The sequence below is a fragment of the Neodiprion fabricii genome, chromosome 7, assembly GCF_021155785.1.
Source record: "Neodiprion fabricii isolate iyNeoFabr1 chromosome 7, iyNeoFabr1.1, whole genome shotgun sequence".
NCBI classification, from domain to species: Eukaryota; Metazoa; Arthropoda; class Insecta; order Hymenoptera; family Diprionidae; genus Neodiprion; species Neodiprion fabricii.
Window position 1 is genome coordinate 8,460,943 of NC_060245.1, and position 27,648 is coordinate 8,488,590.

Here is a 27,648-nt window from a genome sequence, read left to right on the forward strand (position 1 = left end):
CCGTCAAAATGGCCATCGTCAAAATTGCCGCCATCGAAAAAATCATGACCGCCATCAAAAATGGCCGCCGTCAAAATGGCCATCGTCAAAATTGCCCGCCCATCGAAAAAATCAAAATGGCCGCCATCAAAAAAAAATGGCTGCCGTCGATAACAGGCGGACTGGTCGGCTTGGTCGGTAAAGAAGGTGTTTCTATCCAGAACCCCCCTTGTATTGCTACTAGTTTGTCTCCTGAATTAATTCAAACGGAATTCACACGAGATAGCACAATCCTTAGTGTTGCGAAGATGCCCTAATATGATTCAGAGCCTAATTGTACCTTCGGTTTTAAATTGGCAGTCTCTATCACTTTGTTATTTCCATTCCAAAATTATGCAAGCGCTCTTGCAGTACAATTCAACGATAGTTTCGCCTTCCATTTTCTCAAATTATTTTTTCTATTTTACACTCATCACCAATTATACAAAATTATAATCACTCGAAAAAAATTATACAAGTTTTCATCATCGGTGACTGATATTTAAAAGATCTCTAGATCCACAATTGATAAACATTTGTATCGAGCCCAGTGCTCGATTAATCATATACTCGTTATTTGCATAATAGGGCTATACAGAATTGCAAATAAGCACAGAGATTCTCAAGTCGCAGCGTCTTCACGTATTCATCAGATCACAAAATATTTAATATGTCCATTTGTGTGGCACAGACGAACTAGAATGTGCTATACCGCTATAATACGCAATTTTTAACAGGATCATGTGTTCCATAATTCGTTGCATAAATACTACTCTAGAAATTAGAAAAGTACTTAATAGAATCAAATTACTCTTTGTATCCTGCTACTAGCTCCAGAAAATTTGTAGAAGTCACGTAGTTATAGCGTTTCATTTCAAGTGACATTCGTTTGGAAAATTGAGATACTGAATCGTGGATCAAGGAGAAGGCTGATGCGATCCCGTCTCGTAATCTCTCTTGCAGAGGGGGTCTTGGTATAGCTGTTGATGACCTTCTAGGTTCCTAGAAATATGCATAAAACGTAGATTTTGAGAATTCAGCTATTTTGTGGCAATCAAAATAATGCTAAATTCCACACGCACGCATAAAACCAAAAAAAAATTAATATCCAAGGCGAACTGAATCCTAATCGTAAATGGGGGCAAATTTAATTGAATACAAACTCTGTGAAGTTCTATTTGCCAGTACTTGAATAGCTTAGTTCAAATTTTTTTCTCGTGTTAAAAGAAATTTCACTCGTGGTAACCAAAATTACATACCTTGAATTGAATATACAGTTGAACCCAATTGAGGTGTTCAACTAGCTTAAAGGGGCAAATCTACCTAGCGCGATGGCCGCACGAAAAAAGAGTCGAACTTTGGATGTTTTTCTTCTTATAACGCATAAGAGAAAATGAATTGATTTTTTTCTATGCTTATACGTACACACATTTCGAGCGTGTAAAAAAAGTGGGGGAGGGTAGAGGTCATCCAGAAGTTGAATTTTGTAATTAGCTAGCCGAAATTCAAATTGCCGTACGACACTCATTTTAGATTAGCTTTATTACTCAAGCTGAAATTCCGTTGAAATGTGTTTTGTTCAAAAACAACATTTTAAAGCGTTGCTAGTCAATCTTTCCTGTGATGTCAGATTTTTACCATGCCCCCCACATTCGTGCTCTTGTAATCTATAGCAACTTTTAGTTACGCTGGCGAAGTCAGTATGTATATAAATTAATTATGCTGTTTATGGAAGCAAAATCCATTGGAAAATTATTTAAAGATCAAACCTGCTCAAGAATTTCAACGTTTCATCGTGTAAGAAATTATGAGCAGCCTAGATCAAACTTTAACAGATGAGAATGTGGCTGACGAACACAAAAAGAACTTTGAGGATACGATTCAAAAATTCGATCACGAGAAGTTATAATTTTTTTCGGTAGTGGTGAATTTTTCATTGATTCGACTCAATCGAAACATTCTACGACTAAAATCAAGTCATTGTCCAAGAAATTGGATATTTTTTGCACTCCATCAAATGTATAAATACTTACTTTATCTAATTAAAATTTCATTTAATTCAACTCTACGACTGTGAAGTGGATGGACTTTTGTAAAAATAATAGAGCATTTTTCTTGGTGTTAAATTGAGGTGATATGTAAACCAGGTTTGAATACTCTGACGTATATGGTCTCGACCATCTAACTCACCCTCAAACCTCATAAACTTTGATTTTATTTTCTTTGGATATATTGTTGTATTGGGTCGGGAAAATGATTGCATTCTTTCGGACACGAAATGCACTACGGAGGAAATTGATGTCATTGTGTCTTTTTTGTCATTAAACGCTAATCATCAAATGTCGAAAGCCGCTCGTTAAGCGAAAAAAAAGAAAATTTTCGAGATTTAAACAATTGATTGAAATAAACAAGGTGAAGGATATTCTTGTATTTAAAATCAAATAATCTTTGTTTCAGATTCAATTCATGGCGTATTTCATTTCTGGTGAACCACTTTCACACCCGTAGTCACGGAATTCAACGCTCATCCAAGAATAGGTTCCCAGTCATTATTGACGAAATAAACCCCTGTTGATAATGCATTTATTATATCTATTTATTGTGGTGTTTTATTCTTCTGGCTGACAGGCCAAGAGACCTCGTCGCCGCCTCCTTCTCATTGTTTGGTAAAATCCTCGAGATTCAGCGTGTTTGCTCGGTGAAAGTCCGCCGAGTATTAATGATTCTTAGACTGATGGTGATACTCGGGCGCCCTATTTTATGCCCGGTTGTGATAAGTCGAACTTGTGATTGGTCGAACTGCCATGCAATTATTATTGAAGCGATTTATCGGGTTCACGTCGACAAAAGAGTCTATTGTTATCATACCTCGAATTCAAATTTGCCGCTGTAAGCTGCTTGGAAACGGTATCGACAAGGAGTCAGTGACGAATTCGAAGGAATTACGGAGTAGTGGAGTGTCGCCAATTTCAAACGAAGGATATCTCGGCTGCAGATGGGGAGCCAACGTAGATCGCTGCCGTGTAGTAGTCCAAGGTGAAAGGAAATCGCGCTAGTGGCCGGTGAGGCATAGCCTTTGTCCGCTTCTTCCTCATACGCTACTCGTTATGAAAATCAGCGCTTCAATTAGTGACGAGGAATTACCTCACCCTGATTAGCACCGGAACACCGAAGATTTCCGTAAGCAACGAAACTACGATGTATCGATGAACTCTGCATTGAAATGTTCCATCAGGTGCCGGTCAGACAGCACCGGAGGCAAAATTGATTTAGAATCGATTGTTATCAATTCTTGTAACGCATAACGTCCCGTAAGAGGTGGCGCAAAAAGATCCGTGTTGAGGTAGGTCAATAGATTTTGAATGACTATCATTTTGGCGTTTCGTGGAGCTTGATCATACTGCCAGTTGCAAGCTTCCTGAATCGTCCTCACGACGATTTCGGATATCAATTAAAATAAATGAAATATAAAAATTAAATATTCCGAACCCGCAATTGAACCGTTGAATTTCACCTGAACGTGAAATATGCTTCAGGTTTGTACCGATCATTAGGAGTCTAAGACTCTAAGCCTGCTAGCATACAAAAAGATTCACTGGTTTTTGGCTTTATGCATGAAAGACCAACACGGAATCAAGCATGTGAGGTAGAATATATACATATTATTAACTTTACGAATCAACGGGATATCCGTAATAATAACACCATTTTTTTTTTTCAGCAGCCAGAGACATATTAGACTTTCATCGTTTAAAACAATCATAGAAAGTCTTTATGATGTATATCAATATACTAAAATGAAACGAAATCTAAGATCGTGAGGTTTGAAGGTGGACCGGCTAGACGACGATGGACCTGAATATAGGGTGTCATCTCATGTTTTGAGAATGGAAAGAGCTTTGTCGTCGAGAAGTTACGCATAAAATTCATAGAACTGTATACATCTCAACAAACTTGATCATATTAGAATGCTACTGATTTTGAGAAATTCTGTAGCCTCTCTACTTGTTTAAAGGAGTAAGCCTCGAGTCAAGCCCCACCCATTCTCGACACATTAAAGGACTCGCTCTTTGAAGGTATAACAACATATGTTACTTCAGCTAATTGTCAGATATGCTTAAAAAATTGATAAAATATTTCTTATTACCACTCTGTCCTCGCCAGTGATGGTACGGATGAGGTTGAAGTTTTTTAGAAATTTGTTGGCAACTTCAAGTAATGCATCTCTGGGCCATTCAAGGAACCAGTCGATAGTAGTACAATTGATCAGAGATGGGTATTGCCGTAATCTATTTCTGAATGCACTGCCAATTGGGCTCATACATAAGATAATATGCATATTGGCTCGTACTCTCTCAATCAGATACAAATATACAGCTTCAGTCGTTGGCAGGTAACCAGCTTTTATCGCCTCCTTTGAAAGTCTGCTCTTAATCTGAAATTATAGGGGATATACTGAATTATTAACTTGCAAAAATTGCGGGCAAATCGTGACAGAATTTGAGTTTCTTAAATGATGGATATGCTTAAAACGTGAGTTAAATTATTGCTGCTTAACATTTGTGCATAATGAAGAATTAGAATTTTCGACCTCGTTAATGATGAAGTGGTAAATATTGGTGAACGGTCAGTGAGTGCGTTACATAAAATTTCGTTAACGTTTCGGCCCGAGTAGGGGCCCTCCTCAGAACAAATCAATTATTTATTTAACTGCCAAGAACATAGAATTCAATAGTTCGGAAGGTTATATCAATGGATATCACAATATGAAGAATTATTATCCATTGCACATTGGAAAGTAACATTCCAAATATCTATTCTAATTAACAAATGTATGTAAAAAATTAAGGGAAAGCTTACCTTGTATAAAAAGATCAGAGATTAAAAACATTAGTCAGGAATCATAAAATTCAAAAAGGAGAGAAATGGTTCTTCGGATTAGGTGATCGAAGACCATTGACAGCTGCTCCAATCGATAAACAATGTAGATTATATAAATTATTCACACTTATGAAATAAATTAGCGGTGAGATACTTCGGAAAGCAAAAGGTCATAAAGTTAAAAAAAATAGATGTCGACAACCATTGTAAATTGGTATCCTCATCTCCCAGTTCTCCATATCAAAAATAACTGAGTGAACCGTTGAACGTAGATAGAAACAACACTTGGGCGAATTACCGGTAACCCTGAGAGAAGAGAAACCGGGATAGCAAGAAATAGGAAACAATAGCAGAGTGGGAAACTCAAAGGATGAACAACTTAGAGCTAGACATTGTGTGATATGTGGTCAGTAATAAGGGATTTGTAGACATAACTCAGGTGTTCGACATCTTGTCTAAGGTTGACAGAATTTGAATGTCCTACAATGTTGCATATCTCTAGTAATAGGCGTTTAGAGTAGAACCGTATATGAAGAACATAATTACTACAAACGCCTATTACTACAGATGTGCAACATTGTAGGACATTCAAATTCTGTCAACCTTAGACGAGATGTCGAATACCTGAGTAATGTCTACAAATCCCTTATTACTGACCACATATCACACAATATCCAGCTCTAATTTATACATCCTTTGAGTTTCCCACTCTGCTATTATTTCCTATTTCATGCTATCCCAGTTTCCCTTCTTTCAGGGCTACCGGTAATTTGCCCAAGTGTTGTTTTTATTTATGTTCAACAGTTAACTCAATTATTTTTGATATAAAGTACTGGGAGATGAGGATACCAATTTAACATGGTTGTCGGCATCTTTTTTTTCAACTTTGAGACCTTTTGCTTTCCGGAATATCTCACCGCTAATTCATTTAATAAGTGTAAATAATTCATATAACCTACATTGTTTATCGATTGGAGCAGCTGTCAATGGTCTTCGATCACCTAATCCGAAGAACCATCTCTCTCGTTTTTGAATTTTATGATTCCTGATTAGTGTTTTTAATCTCTGATCTTCTTATACAAGGTAAGCTTTCCCTTAATTGTTTATAAACTGTAACGTGGTATTTCTTTTATGCATGCACGCTACAAGGTGCTCCCTGAACCTTGGGCGGAAGCCAGAGATAAGGGCTTCAGGGATCGGGTGCGAAGTAATTGTAGAGGGGCGCCGGAACTGGAATCACGCATCCGAGCTTCGACAGGACCGTAATGGCGAATCGTGATCGAGATATTGCAGGTCCTATTTTTCATTCCTTTTTTTTGGTGAGAATATCAGCCACAGGCTAGCGGCCAGCTCCGTCACTGAGGATATTTCGGCGAGGTCAAACAGCGACGATCTTGCGGGAAAGACGCCGAGGCTGCGGAGGGGGAGCCAACGCAGGCAGAACCCTGCAGCGCGGGAACCCAAGGTGGACGCGATTCCCGCTGGCGGCCGGCGCGCCGCAGCTTCCCCCGGTCGCCCTGCCTACATCGGATAAAGGCAGCCGCGAGAGACCGTCCAGCGACGAGGGAGCACCACCCCGCCCAACTCAGGGGCACCATAAAGCTGCACGGACGACGACATCGCGATCTAGCCTTAAGTTCTGCGCCGCGAAGCGACGACAGGTGCGCGCCAAGTCGCGCAATCTCCGAAATCGAAATCAAACGGATCGATTGTTGCGAATTCTTAGGGTTATGACTTAACGAAGGGAATAGCCTGACGAAATCGGCGTTACGACCGATCGGCCATTGAGGACTCACTCTAGTTCTGGCGATTGACCAAGGCGGTGTCACCTTTTAAGATTTGAGTTGACTTTGAGTTTCGTTTTCTTTTTTTTTTTGTTTGGATAAATTTTGGGTGTTGTTGCGAAGGACGATGGCCGTCACCAGTCACGAGGGGGTTGGAAAGCTTGTGAGCTGGATGTGGAGCGGTACGCGCTGTTAATATTCTCGCGAAAGAATATCGAGAGTCACTAAATAACGGCTTGCCGAGGAACGGATAGCCATCGAGGATTGACTTTCTCGAAAGTACTCGAAATTCTTTGGCCGATACCTTTGCTTGGTGACCGTAGCCTGAGTTGCGCGTAATAAAATAGAGCCAATTTTGAGTGACCGAGAAGGTCGAGTAGAGTCACGGGTTTGAGTCGAGGCACTATTGTTTCAAGTTGAGTGTAACCAAATTCCGTTGCACGGGGTTGCGTCGAATCACTTAAGATAGAGTGTCACTTCTCGTGTAGGTCGCGAACTGTTAAAGGGGGAGCGTTCGAACTCGCGAACCGCGTTATGACGTCGCGCAGAAAGTTGAACTCGGATGCGTGGTAATGAGTTGTCCCAAAGTAGGAACAAGAAAATAGTAATTAAGGTAATAATTAAGATTGCGACCCACGCGGCCCGTGCGACCAAATAAAGTTTGTTTCTCCTCCCTCGAGCATAGTAGTCAAGGTGGCGATAAGCGTACTCCCGGAGAGGACGATCGCGGTCCGCGCGTCGGGTCAAATTCTGTTTTGGTTTTTGGGTTATTGTTATTATTAAGGCAGCGACTAGCGCACGTAGGCTTAGACACCCTCTAGAATTATTAAACTTTTTTTTGGTTGTTTGGTTCTTTTTTTTGGATTTGTTAGACCTAAGTATTTGGCAGTTTGAATCGCGAAGAGCGACTCTGAATTATTCTTTATCTTGTTTTGCATTTGGAATCGCGAAGAGCGACGTTTGGATTATTATTCCTCTTATTTTGTGCTTGAAATTGCGAAGAGCGACTTTTGGATTATTATTTCCCTGGCTTTGTATTTTGCATCGCGGAGAGCGACATTTGGATTATTATTTCTCTTGTTCTGTAGGTTGAATTGCGAAGAGCGACTTTTGAATTATTATTTCTTTTGTTTTGTATTATCGCTAGCTGGAAATATATTATTTTAATTTTGTATTAACTTGATGAAATAACGTGTTGGTGTTGAGTATCTCGCGCTCTCTCTCTATCCAAAAATTATCCCATCCGTCTCCGCGGTACTGAGCTACCGAGCCTATTCCCACAGTATAGCGCATTAACGATTTCGAGGCGTGTTGATTACGCCAGGCGCCCAACAAAATTTCGCGATATTGTTTTTAGATTCAGGGTACATCGTGGACGCCAAATTATTGTGCGCGCGGTAAGTTCTCGGTCATCTTCTCCGAGTGGCCAAGGTGCGGGAAAAATCCACGTCACAATACATTTGTTAGTCAGAATAGATATTTGGAATGTTACTTTCCAATGTGAAATGGATAATAATTCTTAATATTGTGGTATTCATTGATCTCACCTTCCTAACTGTTGAATTCTATGTTCTTGGCAGTTAAATGAATAATTGATTCGTTCTGAAGAGGACCCCTACTCGGATCGAAATGTTAATGAAATTTTATGTAACGCACTCACTGACCGTTCACCAACATTTACCACTTTTTTATGTATGATGTATACTGAAATTTCGTAGTCCAGGGCTCTTAAGTGAATGACGCATTGCCGGCAGATAGCAACCAAAATTATATGATGGATTCATTGCCTGTAGGATAGTAACCATGGGACTATGCGTTTGTTATCACTACCCCGTTTGAATAATCACCGAAGGTGTTTCAAGTGTGGTGTCATGTGAAAAATGAAACGAACTTACCAAAATCCGTCTTATCGCTTTGTGAGGCGTCAATTTAATTCAAAAAATTTTGTAACGTGATCGTTTCGACCACGAAACAAACGGATTTCTAATCTGTATGATGTTCATTCAGCCTAGCTGACCAGAGCGCACCTCTTAACAGAAGTCCGACCATTTCATGAGATATTTCAAATCGATTCAAAGTTTTACGAAAAAATGATACGGTTTCTTGAGAAGACTCTGAAATTCTCACGTGACACAACACCCACAATACTTTCAGTGGCCCTGTGGACTCTGCACATGAAGGTTAGCACACACTGTTGTCAGAAATTAATTTTCATGAAATGTTTTTAAGAATTACATCATGTCCAAAAAATAATCCGAATCGTAACAGTCATTCAAGTTAGGGTCTGGTTGCTTTCAAGATGATAGATTTACGCTAAGTGAACTGCAATCAGCTTCATTGAAACGGTGAAATAGTCGAAGGTCTCAATTATTTTAGGATTCGTAATTATTCTTGCAGGTCACGAGCGTCACTGACCTAAAACTGACCGTAAATTGACCCAACTGACTTACAAGTGGCGTTCGGAAGGCTATGGCCACGTACCTTACCGCTGGCTTGTATCAGAATTTAAAGGATTCTGTACATCGCTTTTCATCTCGTAACATCTCGGGATTTTGAATTAGCAATCTCTTATCGACTTACTACCTTCGTTCGATTGAATCAATGTGTTATATTGAGTACAATACATCAGGCTTCACTTTGCATTCACATTCCAGTCATCTTAGTCAAAATAAGGTAAGAATCACGGAATTCGAGGTACCCAGCTGTATACTTGTATAAACTTTTATTTCGACATCCTAAAACTTGTCTCAAAACCTACATATTGTAAGGTGTCTGCGTCTGTCAAAAATTAAGGTCCAAGGTCACAAAAATCGATTTGTTGGACATTTTTTGCAAATATCTCGTTTCCTTTGGCGTTTACGCTATTTGTATTTTCATCAATATTATAGAAGATAAAATTCTCTGCAACTTTTGTCTCAAAAGTTTTTTATACGTTGAATCGTTTTCGAGATGGAGGGCAGTAAGCGCGCAGTGTTCAACTATGTAGCGTATCATTTAAGGTCAGCCGGTGGTCCCGATCAAAAACACGCCTCATAGAGTTTAAAATTATTGAGAAATATATAATTATTAATAATTTTTATTTTTTTTTAAATATTACATTATAATAAATAACTTTTTTCATTAATGAATGAACTATCTGTTCAGTGACATTTATAACTTGTAACCTATTCATGTTATTAAAAAATTATTAAGGGAAATACTTTAATTACATTTTAATTATATTCTCATTTACACTAATTACATTTTAAGCAGAAAATAATTTAGTACATCTTCTTTTAAACCGAAAACTTTTAAATTCTTTCATAACGTTAAAAATTGTACCTGGAAATTATACGGACCCCTATTATGTAGTACAAACCTTTCTATTTATAGCCAGTAGGAACAGATGTTCAACTGTATTGTACAGTTACGACCATCTTCTTTTTCAAGAAACCACTTTCTACTAACCTCGGTTATTCGTTAGTTTAGAATCAGTAGTATAGCAAGGGGGGTTCCACACGCAGATTCCTGTTACCGACACTTACCGACCAAGCCGACCAGTCCGCCTATACATTCTCCCCAGACTCAAACCCTTTTCCGCGATGACGTCACAGTCTGCCGTACCGAAGGTCAAAACCGTTCAACCTTACCGACAGTTGTATCAATCAAGGGTCAAAGTCGTGCTGTTTTACCGACAATCTTACCGACCGAAGGTCTGTAGTGCTCGCCTGCCAACGGTAGAGGGCGCAGCGGGGGCGAGAACTTTTTTACCGTCCCGCATTCTTTTCCCACGATAGGACTGCTGATGTGTAACATGAACCACTCCGAATTCCTTTCCCACGGTAGGACTGCCGATGTGTAACATCAACAACCTCACATTCCTTTCCCACCTTATCAGCCATGCGACATTCCAAAATTAATAGTTCGAAGAATTGTTTTTTATCCACTCGGATATCGCTGACGTGTCACGTCAACCACCTCACATTCCTTTCCCACCTTATCAACCACGTGACATTCCAAAATTATTGGTTCCCAGAATTGTTTTTCACTTACTCGGATGTCGGTTTGATATCCAAGGTCGACCGATAGCCGCGGTACATTCAAAGCCATGGATCTGCGGTGTTGGGTTACCATCGCTGTTGGAATGCCAAAAGGTGCGCGCGCATCCGTACAGCTGCCGTGTAAAAAGGACGCTCATCACTGCAAACGATCATTACGTCACAAGCTGTCAAGTATACGTGAGGAAAGAGCTCAAGATGGAATCCGCGAAGTGTTTGAGATTGATCGATGTTATGGAATCGGCGTTCAAGATTTTATCGGAAATATCGTCGCCGGCAGAAATTGCAAAATGGATTCGACTCGAAACCCAAAATATCAGGCTTTTAAATAAAATCTTACGCAACAACGCCTCAACGATCGGGGAGAAGACAAGAATTTTAACTACAATTGGAATTCTGAAATCGTTGACAGTCAAATTTCAACAATTGCAGAAAGTGGGTGACGGATTACGAAGCCGACGAAGGAGCGATCGAGTACGGTGGGAAGATTTGGAATCAGCTTTCGAAAGTAGAATTCGAACTGGATCCATCGTCAATTTGAAGCATAAAGATGTGGAGAGATTTCTAGAAGACGCAAAGGTACTAGCTGTGACGAGACTGAAAAACGCTCTGAAGAAAGACAGGAGCTTGAAAGCCAACGTTATCCTGGCTTATAAATTTGAACTTGAAAAAGTTGATCGCACGGTGGAAGAGATCAAATTTTTTAATACGAGAAATGAAATCATCATCCAGACAACGGATATCAGCGAATGGTTCATCGAAAACGCGACGGAGCGTTTGTTGAAAAAGGTGGAAGATTTCCAGAAAAAGGATTCAGGCTGGTCGCTGACCGAGATAATCAATTTGACTGTGAACATCAACAAGTACGTGCCACTACGAGGCGGTGTCTTCACATACACCCCGTTACCTAAACATATCAGTGATAAGAAGGCTGTCGTCAACATCCGTAACAGCGACTCGTATTGCATCCTCTGGTCGGTCACCGCAGCTCTGTTCCCAGCCACAACAACCATCCTAACGCGACCAGCTCGTACCCACATTTCAGCTCAGTGCTACGGTATGATGGTATAAAGTTTCCTATGTCTCTAGACCAGATTCCAAAATTTGAGAAGCTTAACAGCCCTTCAATCAACGTTTATCGTATAGATAGTGCGGAAAAGCGCAGTGAAATCGTACCCATTTATTTAAGCCGAAACAAGTCTGATAAGCCTACAATCCATCTTTTAGTAATAGAGTCTGAAAACGACAATGACGATGTAGATGTGGAAAATTATGAGAAGACTAGAATCTTTCATTTTGCATGGATTCGAAATCTGTCTTGGTTGACAAGATCTCAAATTTCCAAGCATAAATGTCATACTTGGTTGTGTGACAGGTGTCTGCCTCATTTTAATTTTGATTGCTGATTGAAGCTGATTGCATGAATTTAAACAAAACCAAAGTTATTCTACCTACAGATTGGGAAAAAATACTCAAATTCAGAAATTTCAAGCACAAAGAAACCGTTCCATTCTGTATTTACGCGGATCTTGAATGTTTACTGGAACCTACGCTCAAAAAGATGGGTACAAGAACAATTTATCAGAAGCATCTTCCGTATAGTATAGCTTACTATCTACATTGTGCGTTTGACGATTCGCTTTCGAATTTCAAAGTTAATCGTGAAGAGACTTGCGTTCAATGGTTTGTGAATGAGTTAGCGGAATTGACACATTCGTTAGAAGTTTATTTCAAGACTGTTGTACCGATGGAACCACTAAATTTCAATCAAATCAACGAATTTCACTCAACAACAGTGTGTCACATTTGTGAAAAACCGTTTACACTCACAGACGTGAAACATCGTGATCACTGCCATTTCACGGGAAAGTACCGTGGTGCTGCTCACCGAGGTTGCAATCTAAATTACCAAAATTCGCACACTGTCCCAGTGATATTCCACAATCTGTCGGGTTACGATTCACATTTTCTGATCAAAGCACTGGCTACATCGTTCGAGGGCAGAATTGAGCTTCTACCCGTAAACAAAGAAAAGTACATTTCTTTTACAAAATACGTCGAGGGGAAAGATATAAAGTTTAGATTCGTAGATTCGTACCGTTTCATACCCAGTAGTCTTGAGAAATTAGCAACGTATCTCGGTGATGATCAGAAATCAATCACACGAAAATTTTATCATAGCTCAGATATATTTCCGTTATTGACCAGAAAAGGAGTGTTCCCGTACGAATATACAGATAGTTGGGAGAAGCTCGAGGACACACGGTTACCATCCAAACAACAATTTTACTCAAAATTAAATGATCGGGATATATCAGACGACGACTATGCACATGCATGTAAAGTTTGGCAAACTTTTAACGTTCAAACTTTGGGAGAGTATTCAGACTTGTATTTACAGACGGTCGTGTTTTGACTGGCCGACGTTTTTCAAAACTTTCGACAGAGCTGTTGGACGACGTACAAACTGGACCCGTCACATTACTACACAGCGCCCGGTCTGTCGTTTGATGCAATGTTCAAATGTACAGGCATCGAACTCGAGCTTCTCACCGACATAGACATGGTTATGTTCATCGAAAAGGGTATTTGAGGTGGTGTGTCACAGTGTTCGAACAGATACGCAAAGGCCAACAATAGATACATGGGAGAGGAATTCGATCCTGAGGTCGAAGAATCTTATCTCATGTACTTTGACGTTAATAATTTGTACGGTGCTGCTATGAGCTTTGCTCTGCTATACAGTTCCTTCAAATGGTTATCAGACTTCGGACAATGCGACGTTCTTACCATCTCGGACGATGCGGAGTTTGGTTACACACTGGAGGTTGATTTGGAATATCCTAAGGAACTGCATGAAATTCATAAGGATTTACCACTGTGTCCGGAGCACTACATACCTCCGATCTCGAATAGTAAGCAACCGAAATTGACGCCCACGCTATTTTCCAAGAAAAACTACGTTGTTCACTACCGCGTTTTGAAACAATGCTTACAATTAGGCTCAAAATCACTCAAAATTCATGGAGTTCTCAAATTCAGGCAAACCCGGTGGCTCAAAAAATATATAGATTTGAATACCGATTTGCGAAAAAATCTGACAACGAATTTGAGAAAAATTTTTACAAGCTAATGAACAATGCAGTTTTTGGCAAAACTATGGAAAATGTTAGGAAGTATAGAGATGTCAGGCTGATCACGGAATGGGATGGAAGATACGGTGCTAGAGCTACCTTAGCCAAACCCAATTTTCACAGCTGCACCGTTTTCGACAAAGATATGATTATCGTTAAAATGAGTAAGACGTAAGTCAAGTTGAATAAACCATTGTACGCAGGTTTCTCCATCATGGATCTGGCTAAAACATATATCTACGATTTTCATTACAATTACATTGAGCAGAAATTCGGCAACCGAGCAAAATTAATCTACACGGATACCGACAGTTTGATTCATAATTTTACCGTCCCTGACATATACGAACACATTAAGGAGGACTTGCACAAATTCGATACTTCTGATTATCCGCTTGACAACGTTTACGGAATACCTCGAGCAAACAAAAAAGTTCTCGGCTTGATGAAAGATGAGAATAATGGAAAAATCACGCTCGAATTTGTAGGATTAAGAGCTAAGTTGTACGCATTCCGAGTCTTGGAAGATGAAAAAGACAATAAACGTGCCAAAGGTGTCAAAGGATCAGCGTTGAGAAAAATAACTTTCCACGATTATTTGGAATGTGTTTTGAACCGTGAAAATCTATCCTCAAATCAGCATTGGATTATGAGTCGAAAGCACGAGGTATACACCGTAGAACAGCAGAAAGTAGCACTGAGCTGGAATGACGACAAGCGGATCGTGTTTCAAAATACAACCGACACGCTTCCGTGGGGCTACAAGCCTACACCTTAGCTTTGTAATTTATAACTGTACCATGATGTATAAAATATTATTGTTATGTAGGATAGTGAATAAGAACGCTCCGAAATATAAGAAATACAAGCCTACACCTTAGCTTTGTAATTTATAACTGTACCATGATGTATAAAATATTATTGATATGTAGGATGGTGAATAGGAACGCTCCGAAATATAAGAAATTGTACAACGATGCATATGTCTGTCGATTGTCTAAAAAATGAAGACGCATACTTGTTGTGTGTCGGATATAAAATAAAGAGTGACATACGTTTTTACAAAAAATTCATTTATTCAAATGTTACACATGCGATTCGTTTATCCAACTGTTGTTTGTATTGTCAAAACCTAACCATTTAACGTATATTTTTCTTCCGCGCTTCTTGAGCACCTTCCCCACCAGATAGATATCCGGATGTTTAACCTTGAGGAGCTCTCAAGCCACCAGCCATGGGTTGATCTCGGTAGTCTTTGAGCTTGTACGTCACAGGATGAGTATTTTCCACTCGGCTTATCGTGAATATTTCAGTCGTCCAATTGGGAGTGTAACCTTTCTCAAAGACATTTTTGAATTTGCTGATTCGAACTTTGTCGCCAGATTTGAATTTTGCCGATATGGTAGGTATCGCTCGAAGCCCTCCGTACGCCTGACGTAATAACAACCTCTCGTTTGCAACGGTGACATCCGACGGTTTCATTCTTATGGTTCGGTGTTTGGTGTTGTTGTAAGCCGAAACCAAATCAGATAAGATATCGAGCCACTTGAAGCTTCCTTGCATGCTGAACCGTATCCACATTTTACCTTTCAGCGTGCGATTGAAACGTTCACAGATCGAAGCCTTCAAATTACTGTACGTGGAGTAAAGTTTGATTCCGTAGCGTGTCATAAGCGATTCGAATTTCGAGTTGTAAAATTCCGTTCCTCTGTCGACGTGTAAATTTTTCGGTGCCCGTCCTTGGACAAGCACAGATTCCATTGCCTTCGTAACATCATCTCCAGACTTGCTCTTTATCGGTATAGCCCACGCATACTTTGAAAAGATATCAATGACTGTGAGCATGTACTTGTAACTTTTGTTTTGTCCAGCGTACGACGTCATATCAACAAGATCCGCCTGCCTGAAATGATTCCCGCGTTTCGAATCGACAAGTCTCTGTCTGTTTTCAAGTCTGTGTAGAAGGTATCCAAGGCTTTCTTCGCGGTAATCTCCAAAGCTTTGATCATTTGATCGAGGTTGTCGATTTGTTTTTGCAGCACACTGAATTTTCATTTCAAGGTTTTCAAAGTTACAGCATTGTTCGGCTCTGCGGGATCTGCGACGTTGAACAGTCTCTTGTTCCGCATATCGTTATGCCCGTCCGCTGTTATTTGAAACCCAACACCCCGAGGACCGCGAGTGCTCGCGGTCGTGTTTTTATTCAGCTGACGTCCAAACACGTCAACGCTCATCTCGGTAATGAATGCAAAAATGACGGGAGCTGCTTAATAAATGATTCCTGCTTCGCGTAGCTCTTCGATAATGGAGATTATTTCGTTATTGTGACTCAGATTTCCCGCTGCCTGAGATGCCAGGAGTGAACGAAGACGCTCCACTAACTCGTTTGGATCATCCCAGAAGACGTATTCCGTTTCAACACCTTGTCGAGTGATCATAGCTTGCGGAAGTAGACCTTTACCCTTTCGGCGAGGTGATGGGGAATAATCCATTAGTTTGGCAATGACATTTCTAAATTTGTAACTGTTATCGTTTCGAACAGCTCCATCAGATGAGTAATACTTCTTATGCGCGTTCGTTGCGAGGATTATGTTTTTAAAATTTTCCCGATCTCCGGCGCTCACAGAAGAACCGTCAGGCTTCTTTTTGAACGAAAGTTCCAGCAAACCCTTCGTTTTCGGGTAACGCGTGTCGCCAACACGAACGCAGTCACTCTCAAAAGATATCAACGAATCACCAATCATGAATCCGTTGGAGAGGTTGCGTACACCGTACATGTTGTCCAATTCGCCTTTTGTCTTCGCATCTCTGATCAGTGCAAAATACTGGTCCTCGACCGGTGTTTCTACGACTGTTTCATCTTCCGCCGAAGCAAAGGAATCGTCCATTTCCGAGACAGTTTCATTTTTCGTTTCATTTTTCATCTTCTTTATTTCTTCTTTAATTTCTTCCACCTCTTGTTTGACAGGTTTGGTATCTTTTGTAACATTCACCAGTTCTTGCAACGGAGTCACTACTGGTTTGAAAACGTCACTCAATTTCTGAGTCGTAGATTCCCTGCCCGACTTGAGCAATCTGTGTTTTCGACGGATCGCAGCACTTGCTTGAGCGATCTGATGTAGGACATCTTTTTGCTTGGAAATTTCAGAGCTCTGCATGTAGACGCAACTGAGTCTGCAACGCTACTGCGTCTCTCGCTCGAAAACGCTAGATTTTATTCCTTTTCCAGGCTAACAAAAGAATCGAATCCCCGCCTGTATCGTCCTTCGTTGAGCTCACTGTCTTTGTCGATCACCAGAAACCCATATTTGTCACCGTTCCAGCATGCCGCACACAAGTCTTTAAACTCTGTGTAAGACATATCGGTGTTTACATGGTCGTTGTATACGTGTCTCAGGTTGATATTGTCTTGTTCGAATAACACGAGTAAGTTTACGTTGTCGCGCACGAGATGTTTGGGAATACGCGCGTACGTCTGATAGAGATAGAAACAGTCAACGTCGTGATGTCTACCCATGCAAAAGTAGGCTCTAATATTGTCCTGCTTCTCCCACGCTACATCGTCAAATATGATTATTGAGTTGGGCCGTGCTTCTTCCGGTGGAATCACTTGCTCACGCTCGGTAAACGCAAAATACTCCGTATTCTCAACATGGTCCAGCAATTGCTTCAACAATTGGTATTTAGGTTGGTTGAGAGATTTCGAGTAGATGTAGATATTTTCAAATCTAAGTCCGTTGGGATGGGTTATAAGTGTGAGCAACGCATTAGTTCTACCACAATTCGACGGTCCACAGAATATCGCACGTACACTATTCGGGAGTAATTCACCGTGCCGTTTGTGCTTTTTGACATTTTGCTCCGGAAGTTTGTCAAAATTCATCACGGGAAGCTTGGTAGGTCGTTTCTCAAACCGCATCTCGGACATGACTGATCGGATTTGCTATAAATACCCCGTTTCAAAGCACTTTTTTTCAGTCAACGCACGAACATGATCGCGTACAGAGGTAAACGAAGCAGCAGCAGGCGGCAACATCGTGGCAAGGGTCTGGTGAATAGAATCATCAACAAACTTCCGATCGAGTTGCATGTTCCCGGTTACCAATACTGCGGTCCTGGTACGAAGTTGACGAAAAGACTAGCGAGAGGCGATTCCGGTATCAATCCTCTCGATGCAGCGTGTAAGAAACACGATATAGCGTATTCGAAAAAACGTGAGAACCTTGAGGTTCGAAACGAGGCTGATAGGGTGTTGTCTCTGAAAGCTTGGAAACGGGTTCTCGCAAAGGACGCAAATTTGGGTGAGAAGGCAGCCGCTTGGGCAATAGCTAATACAATGAATGTTAAATCAAAACTCGGAATGGGAATGCGAAAGTCAAAAAATGTGACCTTAAGAAAAATTGTATATGCTGCAAAACGTTCTATGGTTCCAAGCAACGATGCAAAAGTTGCTATCGAATCTGCGCTGAAGGGAGCTGAGAACGCCGTTAAAAAAGCGGGTGGTAAATGTAAAGTGCGAATACCTTGCGTCCTACCGGTACCTTCGAAAGTCGGTGGTTTTCTACCGTTTCTGATTCCTATTTTTGCCGGTCTCAGCGCTACGGGTGCGTTAGCCGGTGGTGCGGCAGGTATAGCAAAAGCTGTGAACGATGCGAGCGCGGCTAAACGAGAATTGGAGGTAAGCAAACGACACAACAAAACTATGGAAGCTATCGCGTTGGGCAAAGGGCTTCATATGGAACCGTGCAAAACAGGTTTTGGTCTCCATCTTTCAAAAAACTAGATGCGATGCTACCACGTCGAGCGTTGACTGATTGGGACTTGTTGAAATATGCAAAAATCTTGAGGGTTTCGCATTTCCGCGGTGTTTTCATGCGAAACGAAATGCCCGAAAACGGTCCACGAAAAAACGAGTCAGCTATAATCAACCTTGACGACAAAGACGGTCCGGGAACACACTGGGTTGCATACAAGAAACGTGACAATAATATCAATTACTTTGACAGTTTGGCAACCTTCAACCATCCTCAGACCTGATAAAATACCTCGGCGTTGGTAGCGTCAAATACAATCATGAGAGGTACCAGGATTATGATACATTTGAATGCGGACACTTGTGTCTGAAATTTCTAAGTGGTGAGCTTTATGAACATGATGCGTGATTCGTCAAAGTCAGTCTACCACTCGCAGTCATGGATGATTCGTTAACGTTAACGATTTCGGGAACCTCGTCAATACTCGAGGCACAATATTTTCCACCGATCGAACTTGCTCGTGATAAAAGTTATGCTCTTGGCTTGGTGGAATTGTTAACCTCCAATTCGATTCCCAACATTGATGTCGGTCACAATAAAATTTACGTAGCTGACAAAGTGATCACCATACCTGCCGGCAGCTACGAGATCGAGGACATAGAAAAGTATCTTCGAAACGTGCTAAGAAATACAGATATCAGACTCGCCATTAAACCCAACAATAATACATTACGCAGCGAAATCACATGCAACCACATGATTAACTTTGAGCCGAATGATTCCACTGCTCAACTTTTGGGATTTACACTACGTGTATTGGAGGTTGATAAAACTCACGAATCAGACGTGCCTGTAGCTATACTCAAGGTCAACGCGTTGCGAGTCGAGTGTAGCATTACAACGGGTGCCTACGTCAATGGACACAAAGTACACACTATTCACGAGTTTTTCCCGACCGTTCCACCAGGATATAAGATCGTGGAAGTACCGTCGCACTTCATTTACCTTCCGATCACCGTCAAGACCATAGATCACGTTCAGCACCGGTTAGTGGATTAAGACGGAGATCTGGTTAATTTTCGTGAAGAAGTTATTACTGTAAGACTACACATCAAATCGCAATGAACGATGGGAATTGTATATAACAGACTGTCAAAGAGTAGGTATATCAGTAAGTCGACATGCCCCGATCAAGTCAGTCGTCGATCGATTCCCGAACCGCTAACACCTCGAAACGTGGAGTTCCTGATAGCTCTGGGTCTGAAACTGACACCTTTTGGAAGAGGAATTTCCGACAAATAAAAATCCGATTTTGCTTTTTTATCATCTGCTACGTGACATGGAGGAGGAAATCTTGAGCATTCAACCACCAGTCGTCTTTGACGAATCCGTTGCGCATTACGAGATTCACGCTCACAAACCTTACGCCTCGTCAACTTTCAACAACAGCGATGAAATTCGAATCACCGTTCAGCATCAGGATTTATGCATATTACCCAGCAAAAGTTCGGTACATATCCACGGACGACTCCTCAAACCTGATGGTACAGCTACTGTGAACACACAGCTCGTAAACAACGCCATCTGTCATCTGTTTAAAGAAATTCGCTACGAAATTAACGCAGTTGAGGTTGATAGAAGCAAGAACGTTGGCTTGAAAAGTCTCATGAAGGGTTACGCTTCCTTGCACCCTGGTCAGACTTGGCTGATGGAGAACGCTGGATGGCTCGATGTAGAAGAGAAGAAAAAATTAATTGATGCCGATGATAACTTTGACGTACTGATACCGCTCAGCATGATATTGGGTTTCGTCGAAGACTACCGCAAGATCGTTGTCAACGCTAAGCATGAGTTAATTTTGACGAGATCAAAAACTGACCTCAACGCAATCATGCAGACTCAAGAGGAGGAATTCAAAATCACGATCAATGCAGTGGAATGGCTAATACCATATTCGAAACTCGCGGACCAGAAAAAAGTTGATCTACTAAATTTCATTCAGAGAGATCCACCTATTTCGATGAGCTTTCGCAGTTGGGAATTGTACGAATATCCCTTACTTCCCACAACATTGAAACATGTTTGGACTGTGAAAACTTCCACTCAGCTTGAAAAACCTCGGTACGTCATTTTGAGTTTCCAAACAAGTAGAAAGAACAAGACCGGCAAGAACGCAAGTCATTTCGATCATTGCAATATCACGGACGTCAAGCTATTTTTAAACTCTCAATCTTATCCGTACGGTAACCTGAACCTCAACATGAGTCGTAATCTGTACGCGCTGCTGTACGAGATGTACGCAAACTTCCAAGCTACCTACTACGACAAGAACCCCGAGCCGTTGCTGACAAAGAGTGAATTCCTTCGAGACGTCCCCTTATTCGTTATCGACTGTTCAAAACAAAACGAATCTTTGGAGTACGGACCTGTCGACATCCGTCTTGAATTTGAAGCTAAAGCCAACTTTCCCACTGAAACATCGGCGTACCGCTTGATCGTTCACGATCGTATTGTCGAATACAACCCGCTCAGTAGTGGGGTGATAAAGTTGGTATAAAAGCTGACCCGTTTCCACCATCTCGCACAGTTCAAAGATGGAGCTTATCGTTGACATACAAGGCTTTCGTAGACCTTTCAACAACACCTTCACATTAAAGGAATGAGCTATAATTTCAATTTACTCGGAAGCATCTTCACTAGTGTTTCTCTTCAAGCCACCTCACAAATGGAATTTACTGGACGTCAAATACAAAAGCCAAAATTCTTGGTTAAAACGCGATTTTCACGGCTTACGCTGGAGCTGTGGAGCCATACCTTTTGAGGAAGTTGAGTGGACCATTCAAGACAGGCTATGCAAAGCTCAAACCGTGTACGTGAAAGGAGGAGAAAAACGTGATTGGTTACTCAAAATCGTTCCGAAAGTTCAAATCATCGATATGCTGGACTTTGACTGCCCGTCGCTTGAAACCATGCAAAAAATTTCAGCTGTGTCTCTGAGATGCGACCTTCACACAATACCCAACGCAATCTGTGCAGCACGAAACGTTTGCATACTCCAGAATTGGCTACAAAATCATCGTACCGTCCGGATGTCGAGGCTGTACGATTTGTGTCACTGCGCAGAAGCGTCTACAAGAACGGTCCCGCATTCCTGGCGAATATATCACCCTGGACATGATACTGTTGAATAGAATTATTGTACTATTTTTGTGAAGTAATTGTCAACCGTACTCTAAAAATTGTACTCAACAAAACTGTTTTTTTAAGAATATTCATGAAATAATTTTATACCTTCACCTTCGCTCTTAGGAGAGAATTTTTTTCAATACGAAGCTTCTGTAAGATTCGACCTTGCTCTCCATCCTTGACCGAGCTGTACTCAAACCGAGTTATGTTTTGCATTCCTAAAGCGATAGTAACCCAACACCGCAGATCCTTGGCTCTGAATGTACCGCAGCTACCGGCCGACCTTGCACTCTGGTCTTGTCTGAACCCGTCCAAATACTCATCGTAGAGTTCACATTACATGACGCAGCTCGAAACCCTCCATCGTTGCTTAGTGGTGTTCGGAGTGGCATTTTCTTAGATTTTGAGACTTAATTCTAGATACAATTACAAGGTACAAAACGTACGTAGGATTGAAGGTATACAAGATGGATAAATGAAAAAATATTCATAATTTCAATCTTTTTTTCGTTCATTGAACGTAAGACTTACACAGAACATTGGATATTCGAATGCGATACTCAGATTATACGTATACGAATTCGAGTTGACCGTACGGTCCGTCAAGATAGCGTAGATGCAACCGTATCTCCTTACTGGCTGTCGTCACCTTCTGGAACAAATCTTCATTTTCGTGGAGGGCCTTGGTCAGTCGGTTGGGCAGAAAAATCGTGAAAGCGTCATCCAAGTCCAGAACGATTTCGTCTCTAAATGTCGTTTTAACCCGACGAACGCCACTGACCCGGTATTCGAAGTAGACTTCGAGGTCCGAAAGCTTTTTCAACGGCAGAAATGTCTCCAGGCGAGTGACTTCGTTCAATTTTGAAAAGTCCATGATCGTTACTGTCCAGTTGTAGGTGCTCGAAATCTCTTGTGAGTTGATTGAGGTCGGATCTGATTTTCAGCAGATGTTTTACTTCTCCAATATTCTTGAGAAGCAGTTCTAGTCGTTTCTTCAACTCACGTTGTTCCAGAGCACTTCTCATTTTCAAGAAGATCAGCTCCAGACTGGCGATGAAGTTTTCACTTTTCGCTTATATAACGTTCCCCCACCACATAATTTGAAATTTGGTGGAGGGTAAGGAATGTCACGGGGCTGATATCAAATACGTATGTTTGTGTATGCGCGCGCACCTTTTGGCATTCCAACAGCGATGGTAACCCAACACCGCAGATCCATGGCCTTGAATGTACCGCGACTATCGGTCGACCTTGGATATCAAACCGACATCCGAGTAAGTGAAAAACAACTCTCCGAACTATTAATTTTGGAATGTCGCGTGGCTGATAAGGTGGGAAAGGAATGTGAGGTGGTTGATGTTACACATCAGCAGTCCTACCGTGGAAAAGGAATTCGGAGTGGTTCATGTTACACATCAGCAGTCCTATCGTGGAAAATAATGCGGGACGGTAAAAAAGTTCTCGCCCCCGCTGCGCCCTCTACCGTTGGCAGGCGAGCACTACAGACCTTCGGTCGGTAAGATTGTCGGTAAAACAGCACGATTTTGACCCTTGATCGATACAACTCTCGGTAAGGTTGCACGGTTTTGACCTTCGACATGGCAGACTGTGACGTCATCGCGAAAAAGGGTTTGAGTCTGGGCTGCGCGGAGCGGAAAAGGGTTTGAGTCTGGGGAGAATGTATAGGCGGACTGGTCGGCTTGGTCGGTAAGTGTCGGTAACAGGAATCTGCGTGTAGAACCCCCCTTGCTACACTACTAGAATCGTATCTTGGTAACTACGGACGTCCTATTTAAAGAATCGTGGCTGATTTGTGTTTCATTTGTAATAACTCGAATTCGGAAGTTCAATCATTAGTTGAAGTAGTGCGCGGTTTAAAGACTTTGAGAAATGCAAGTATCGAAAGAAACGACGGTCTCAGTGATCATTTAAAATCCGTTATCTCTGTAAAAGTGCATGAAAAGTACCGACGTGTTTACGTTAGTAAAAACTGTATTCAAGCAGCAAAACGGCGACTAGAAGAAGGAAAAACCATTGCTTCTCTATTTGTACCACGTAAAAGACGAAGTGAAGCGTTCAATTTCAAGAATCTGTGTTTATTTTGTGGTGAAACAGCTGATGAGGCTGCAGAGATGAAGAAAAAAGAAAAGTACAAACGTAAAATAAAAAAAGTGAGCACTCTTGACTTTAAAGATTCTATTATCAAAAAAAAGCAGAAGAAGGCAGTGATGATTTCGGAGAAATAGTAAAAAGTCGTGTACTTTTTCAGTTCACTCCTTCAGATGACCGTTAGCAGGCGGTTTTGATTGTACCGGCCAGCTGACCGTGACAATATTATGTATATGAAATAGCTCAGGCATCTCATGCAATATCTTTTCTTCTGAGATAAGCAATTGTACACGACAAAATCTCCAGAGTATGCAAAACTCATTCATGCGTTATACTTGATACAATTGTAAGTTCACTGTATCGTCTGATGTGTTTAGCTTGCAACAATTTTGTTACCATAATCCGTACAACTCTAGATTTTAGGATTATTTTGATACCAAAAAAAGCAAAAAATAATACATCTTGTTATTACCCATTCATGGCTGATGCATAATTAATTTTAATCATTTCGAAAAGTAATATGAATTGAATAGGGGATTTGCGATCAAAAAAAATTTTAAGCACATATGAATTTTAAATTTATATTTAGTACCAAAATCTCATTGAAGAATAAAAACCGCTAGTTACCAACTACATTATTCAATTTCCTCGAATAATGCCATTGGTTGTGAAAAATTATTTGTAGTTCCTACACTGCAGTATTCGGGCAGAACGATGGCTATTCAATTCTTTGAAAGGCACATTTAAAAAAAACCCAATCATCAAAGCCAAAGTGGTCTTAGGGGTTTTTGGGGCCGCTGATAACGAATCTGAGGTTATATTTGCGAAGTTCGAGATGACAGATCTAAGATAGCGTACAACATTTAAAAAAATCAACCGACTTATGCCAGATTTGATATGCGGGTGTTTTAAGAGTCGCTGATTACAAATCTGATATCAGATTAGTAGCATTCAAGATGGTGGATCCTAGATAGCATCTATTATCTTCAACGTCTTAAATAAAAAATGAAATATGGCGCTTATTCTTCCTCTCAGCGCGACCCAGAACTAACGACGTGAACGTGGGAAGAAACTGGTTGCTTTTTTGTTTTCTATTGTTTTTTATTCTTCTTCTATTGTATTTTTCTGTTTTTTTATGATTTCTCATTTTACACTCAAATGGAAAAAACCCAAAGAAAAGACAAAGTTCCGTGCGAGAATACCTCTAATTAAAAGTAGTCCAGAGTTAATTTTTGATTGTGGGTTTGTACTTGCCACCTAGTGGTGGAATATGGAATCATTCGACATTTGCCTCGTGTAAGATTATATTATTCACGTACTCAGCGCACCATAAAACATGGTTATGTCAAATTTGATCATAACATTATTGGGTTTTGGGGTTATTCAAAATTAAAAATTTTTTTCTGAAACAACTGGCGTATCTAACAATTTTTAAAAAAAATATATAACAGTACTAAGCATAGTAACGATTCATGAAATTTTTATAGCTCTAGTTCTATCCGTCTACCAATAGCCTACTTTTTCCAAAGGAAATTAATTTTTTTTTATAATTGATTGTTTATAAGAATCAAATAAAATAAGTCAGTTGGCCTAATTTTTCATAATGGTTACATTATTTCAGAACCTAAATGTCCAAAAAATGCCTTAGTACAGGTTAAAGCCACTAAACATCGAAGAAATAGAAAAAAAAAACGAAAATAAAATAGGTGGGAAGTATACTTCCCATTGCGCCTCACGGGGTTAAATCGAGGAATGTTGAACATCTTCACTTCCAGAAGATCATGTCATAGGAAAATTATGAGAATGAAGGGTACACCCTTCTGGTAGTAAGATGAAAGCTGGATTCTAATTAGAATGAAACTCCTTAAACAAATGGACCGATGGAGGATACACCCTCTTGCCTGGAGACTCCACTACTCAATGTTCACTTATTCGGTAGTTGCGTGATAAAATTTGAGACACTCCTTTACGGCAACACTACCTTTTTTATAAGTTACACCATTTCAGGCTCAGCACCTTGCTGTATTTGATCACACAACTGAACCCTGAACTTCTCTTGTACACCGGTACCGAACAAACTCTTATGAGATATCACAATCCATCGAATTACGAAATTCACAAAAATTCACAATGTATAGTAGGGTAAAAAACTTACATTTTCCATTTCATCTGATTTATATAAATTTGCTACCTCTCCCGTACTCAACATGTTGTTAATGATGTCCAGAAATTGTTCTTCGGACACCTGGGTATCATTGAAAAGAAAGCTGGTGGATTTATTCTCAACGCCCACTAGAGCGTACAAGGTCTTCAAATCTTCTCGAAACTCTCCAACTCTATAATTTTTTGTAATTTCCACTTGAAAAGTGGTCAGTTCACTCATATATGCCGCAACACGAGCCAAAGATTGTCTTCCACTTCCACCAATACCAACAAGAAGCATATTTCCACGAGGCTGTTGAACAACGATGTTGAAATATGTAATTTGATAAATAGGGATCATTTACATGTTACATGTATGATCTATCCGTAAGCTTGAATCGGGTGTGAAGAAAAACTTAATTATTCTAACACTAACCTGAGATATCACACGAACAATCCGACAAATGTGCTCTATGGCGTCACGAAATAATACCAAATCCAGACGAACTATTCCAGGTGAAGCATTATATTCGTCCATTTGGTTCTCTATATGAGTTCGCACGGCGCCCAAATCTGACAAGTCTTCATAGATATCCCACGCATTCATAAATCCTCCTGTATTGTAAATGCATATTTAGTAGGAGCAATTGAATAAATGGATATTTTCAAGCGCATTGGACTTGAATGGAACAGATATTGAGCAAGAATACCGGAAAATGAATGGTTCTAAATATTTAAACATACATCCTGTTCATTCTCTTTAAAAACCGTGACATGTGGGAAGAAATCACATGACACGAGAAAAAATAGCAGAGCTGATAACATTCGTTATGAAAACGATAGCCCACCAACAGAGGTGAGGTGGCACATCTCTCAAGTTGATGATATTCAAAATAAAAGTTACCCGTAATTTATTTTATTCGAAGTTGACATCAAAGATGGCGTTTCGATTTTTGCTGTATCCGAATATGAACACCATTTCTGTTTTTGTTTGCATGGCAGAGACTAGTTTAGAAGTAAGGTAGCTTGAAAACTTGTACAGACGGGTTATAGTTCTTCGCATAGGGACCTTCCGGATTATCATTGAAAACTTAATAACAGATATATACCGCATCTTTTAGTATATGCGCACCCCAAGGATGCCAAATTAAAGGCAATTCAGGGTAAAAGCCCTTTCTGAGTAGCTCCGAGTTGCGCTGGGGCGACATCAATTGCACGTTAACAGAAAACCAGCGAAATTGCTCAAAGTGCAGTTGTACTCTGAATTGACCATAATTCGGGGTCCTTGGAGTGCGCCCCTTTCAAAAGAATCAGTATGTAACATTAGTATGATTTATGCGTCTTGTTTAGTCTGCATTTCTTACGCAAAGCAATCATTCTTCTGACGATACTAGAAAAAGAGCATTAGAGTACGTAAAAATGTGTTTTTACGTCCTAGTATTTGAGAGTGCGCATTTCATATTCCACTACAAAAAAAAACCTTGTGAATCATACTGTTGTTACATGAAGTATCTTACGCTCTATGTCGGCAAAGTCTTTATTGCCACACGTATTTGCAATATAAGTCTTGGGCGAGTGCAAACTTACGCGTGACGTGAGAAGA

The 27,648-nt window shown here is 40.5% G+C and overlaps 1 protein-coding gene across 1 annotated transcript in view; it reads right to left on the reverse strand.

The window, feature by feature from the left end:
* The window catches only part of LOC124185963 (dynein axonemal heavy chain 2), a 670,443-nt gene that overhangs the window by 149,008 nt on the left and 493,787 nt on the right, over positions 1–27,648 (reverse strand). The window contains exons 29-32 of the mRNA XM_046577226.1: positions 26,482–26,660; positions 26,059–26,358; positions 4,169–4,453; positions 830–1,020 (exon numbers count right to left, since the gene is read on the reverse strand). Coding sequence (XP_046433182.1) covers positions 830–1,020; positions 4,169–4,453; positions 26,059–26,358; positions 26,482–26,660 — 955 coding nt within the window. The remainder of the gene's footprint in view (positions 1–829; positions 1,021–4,168; positions 4,454–26,058; positions 26,359–26,481; positions 26,661–27,648) is intronic.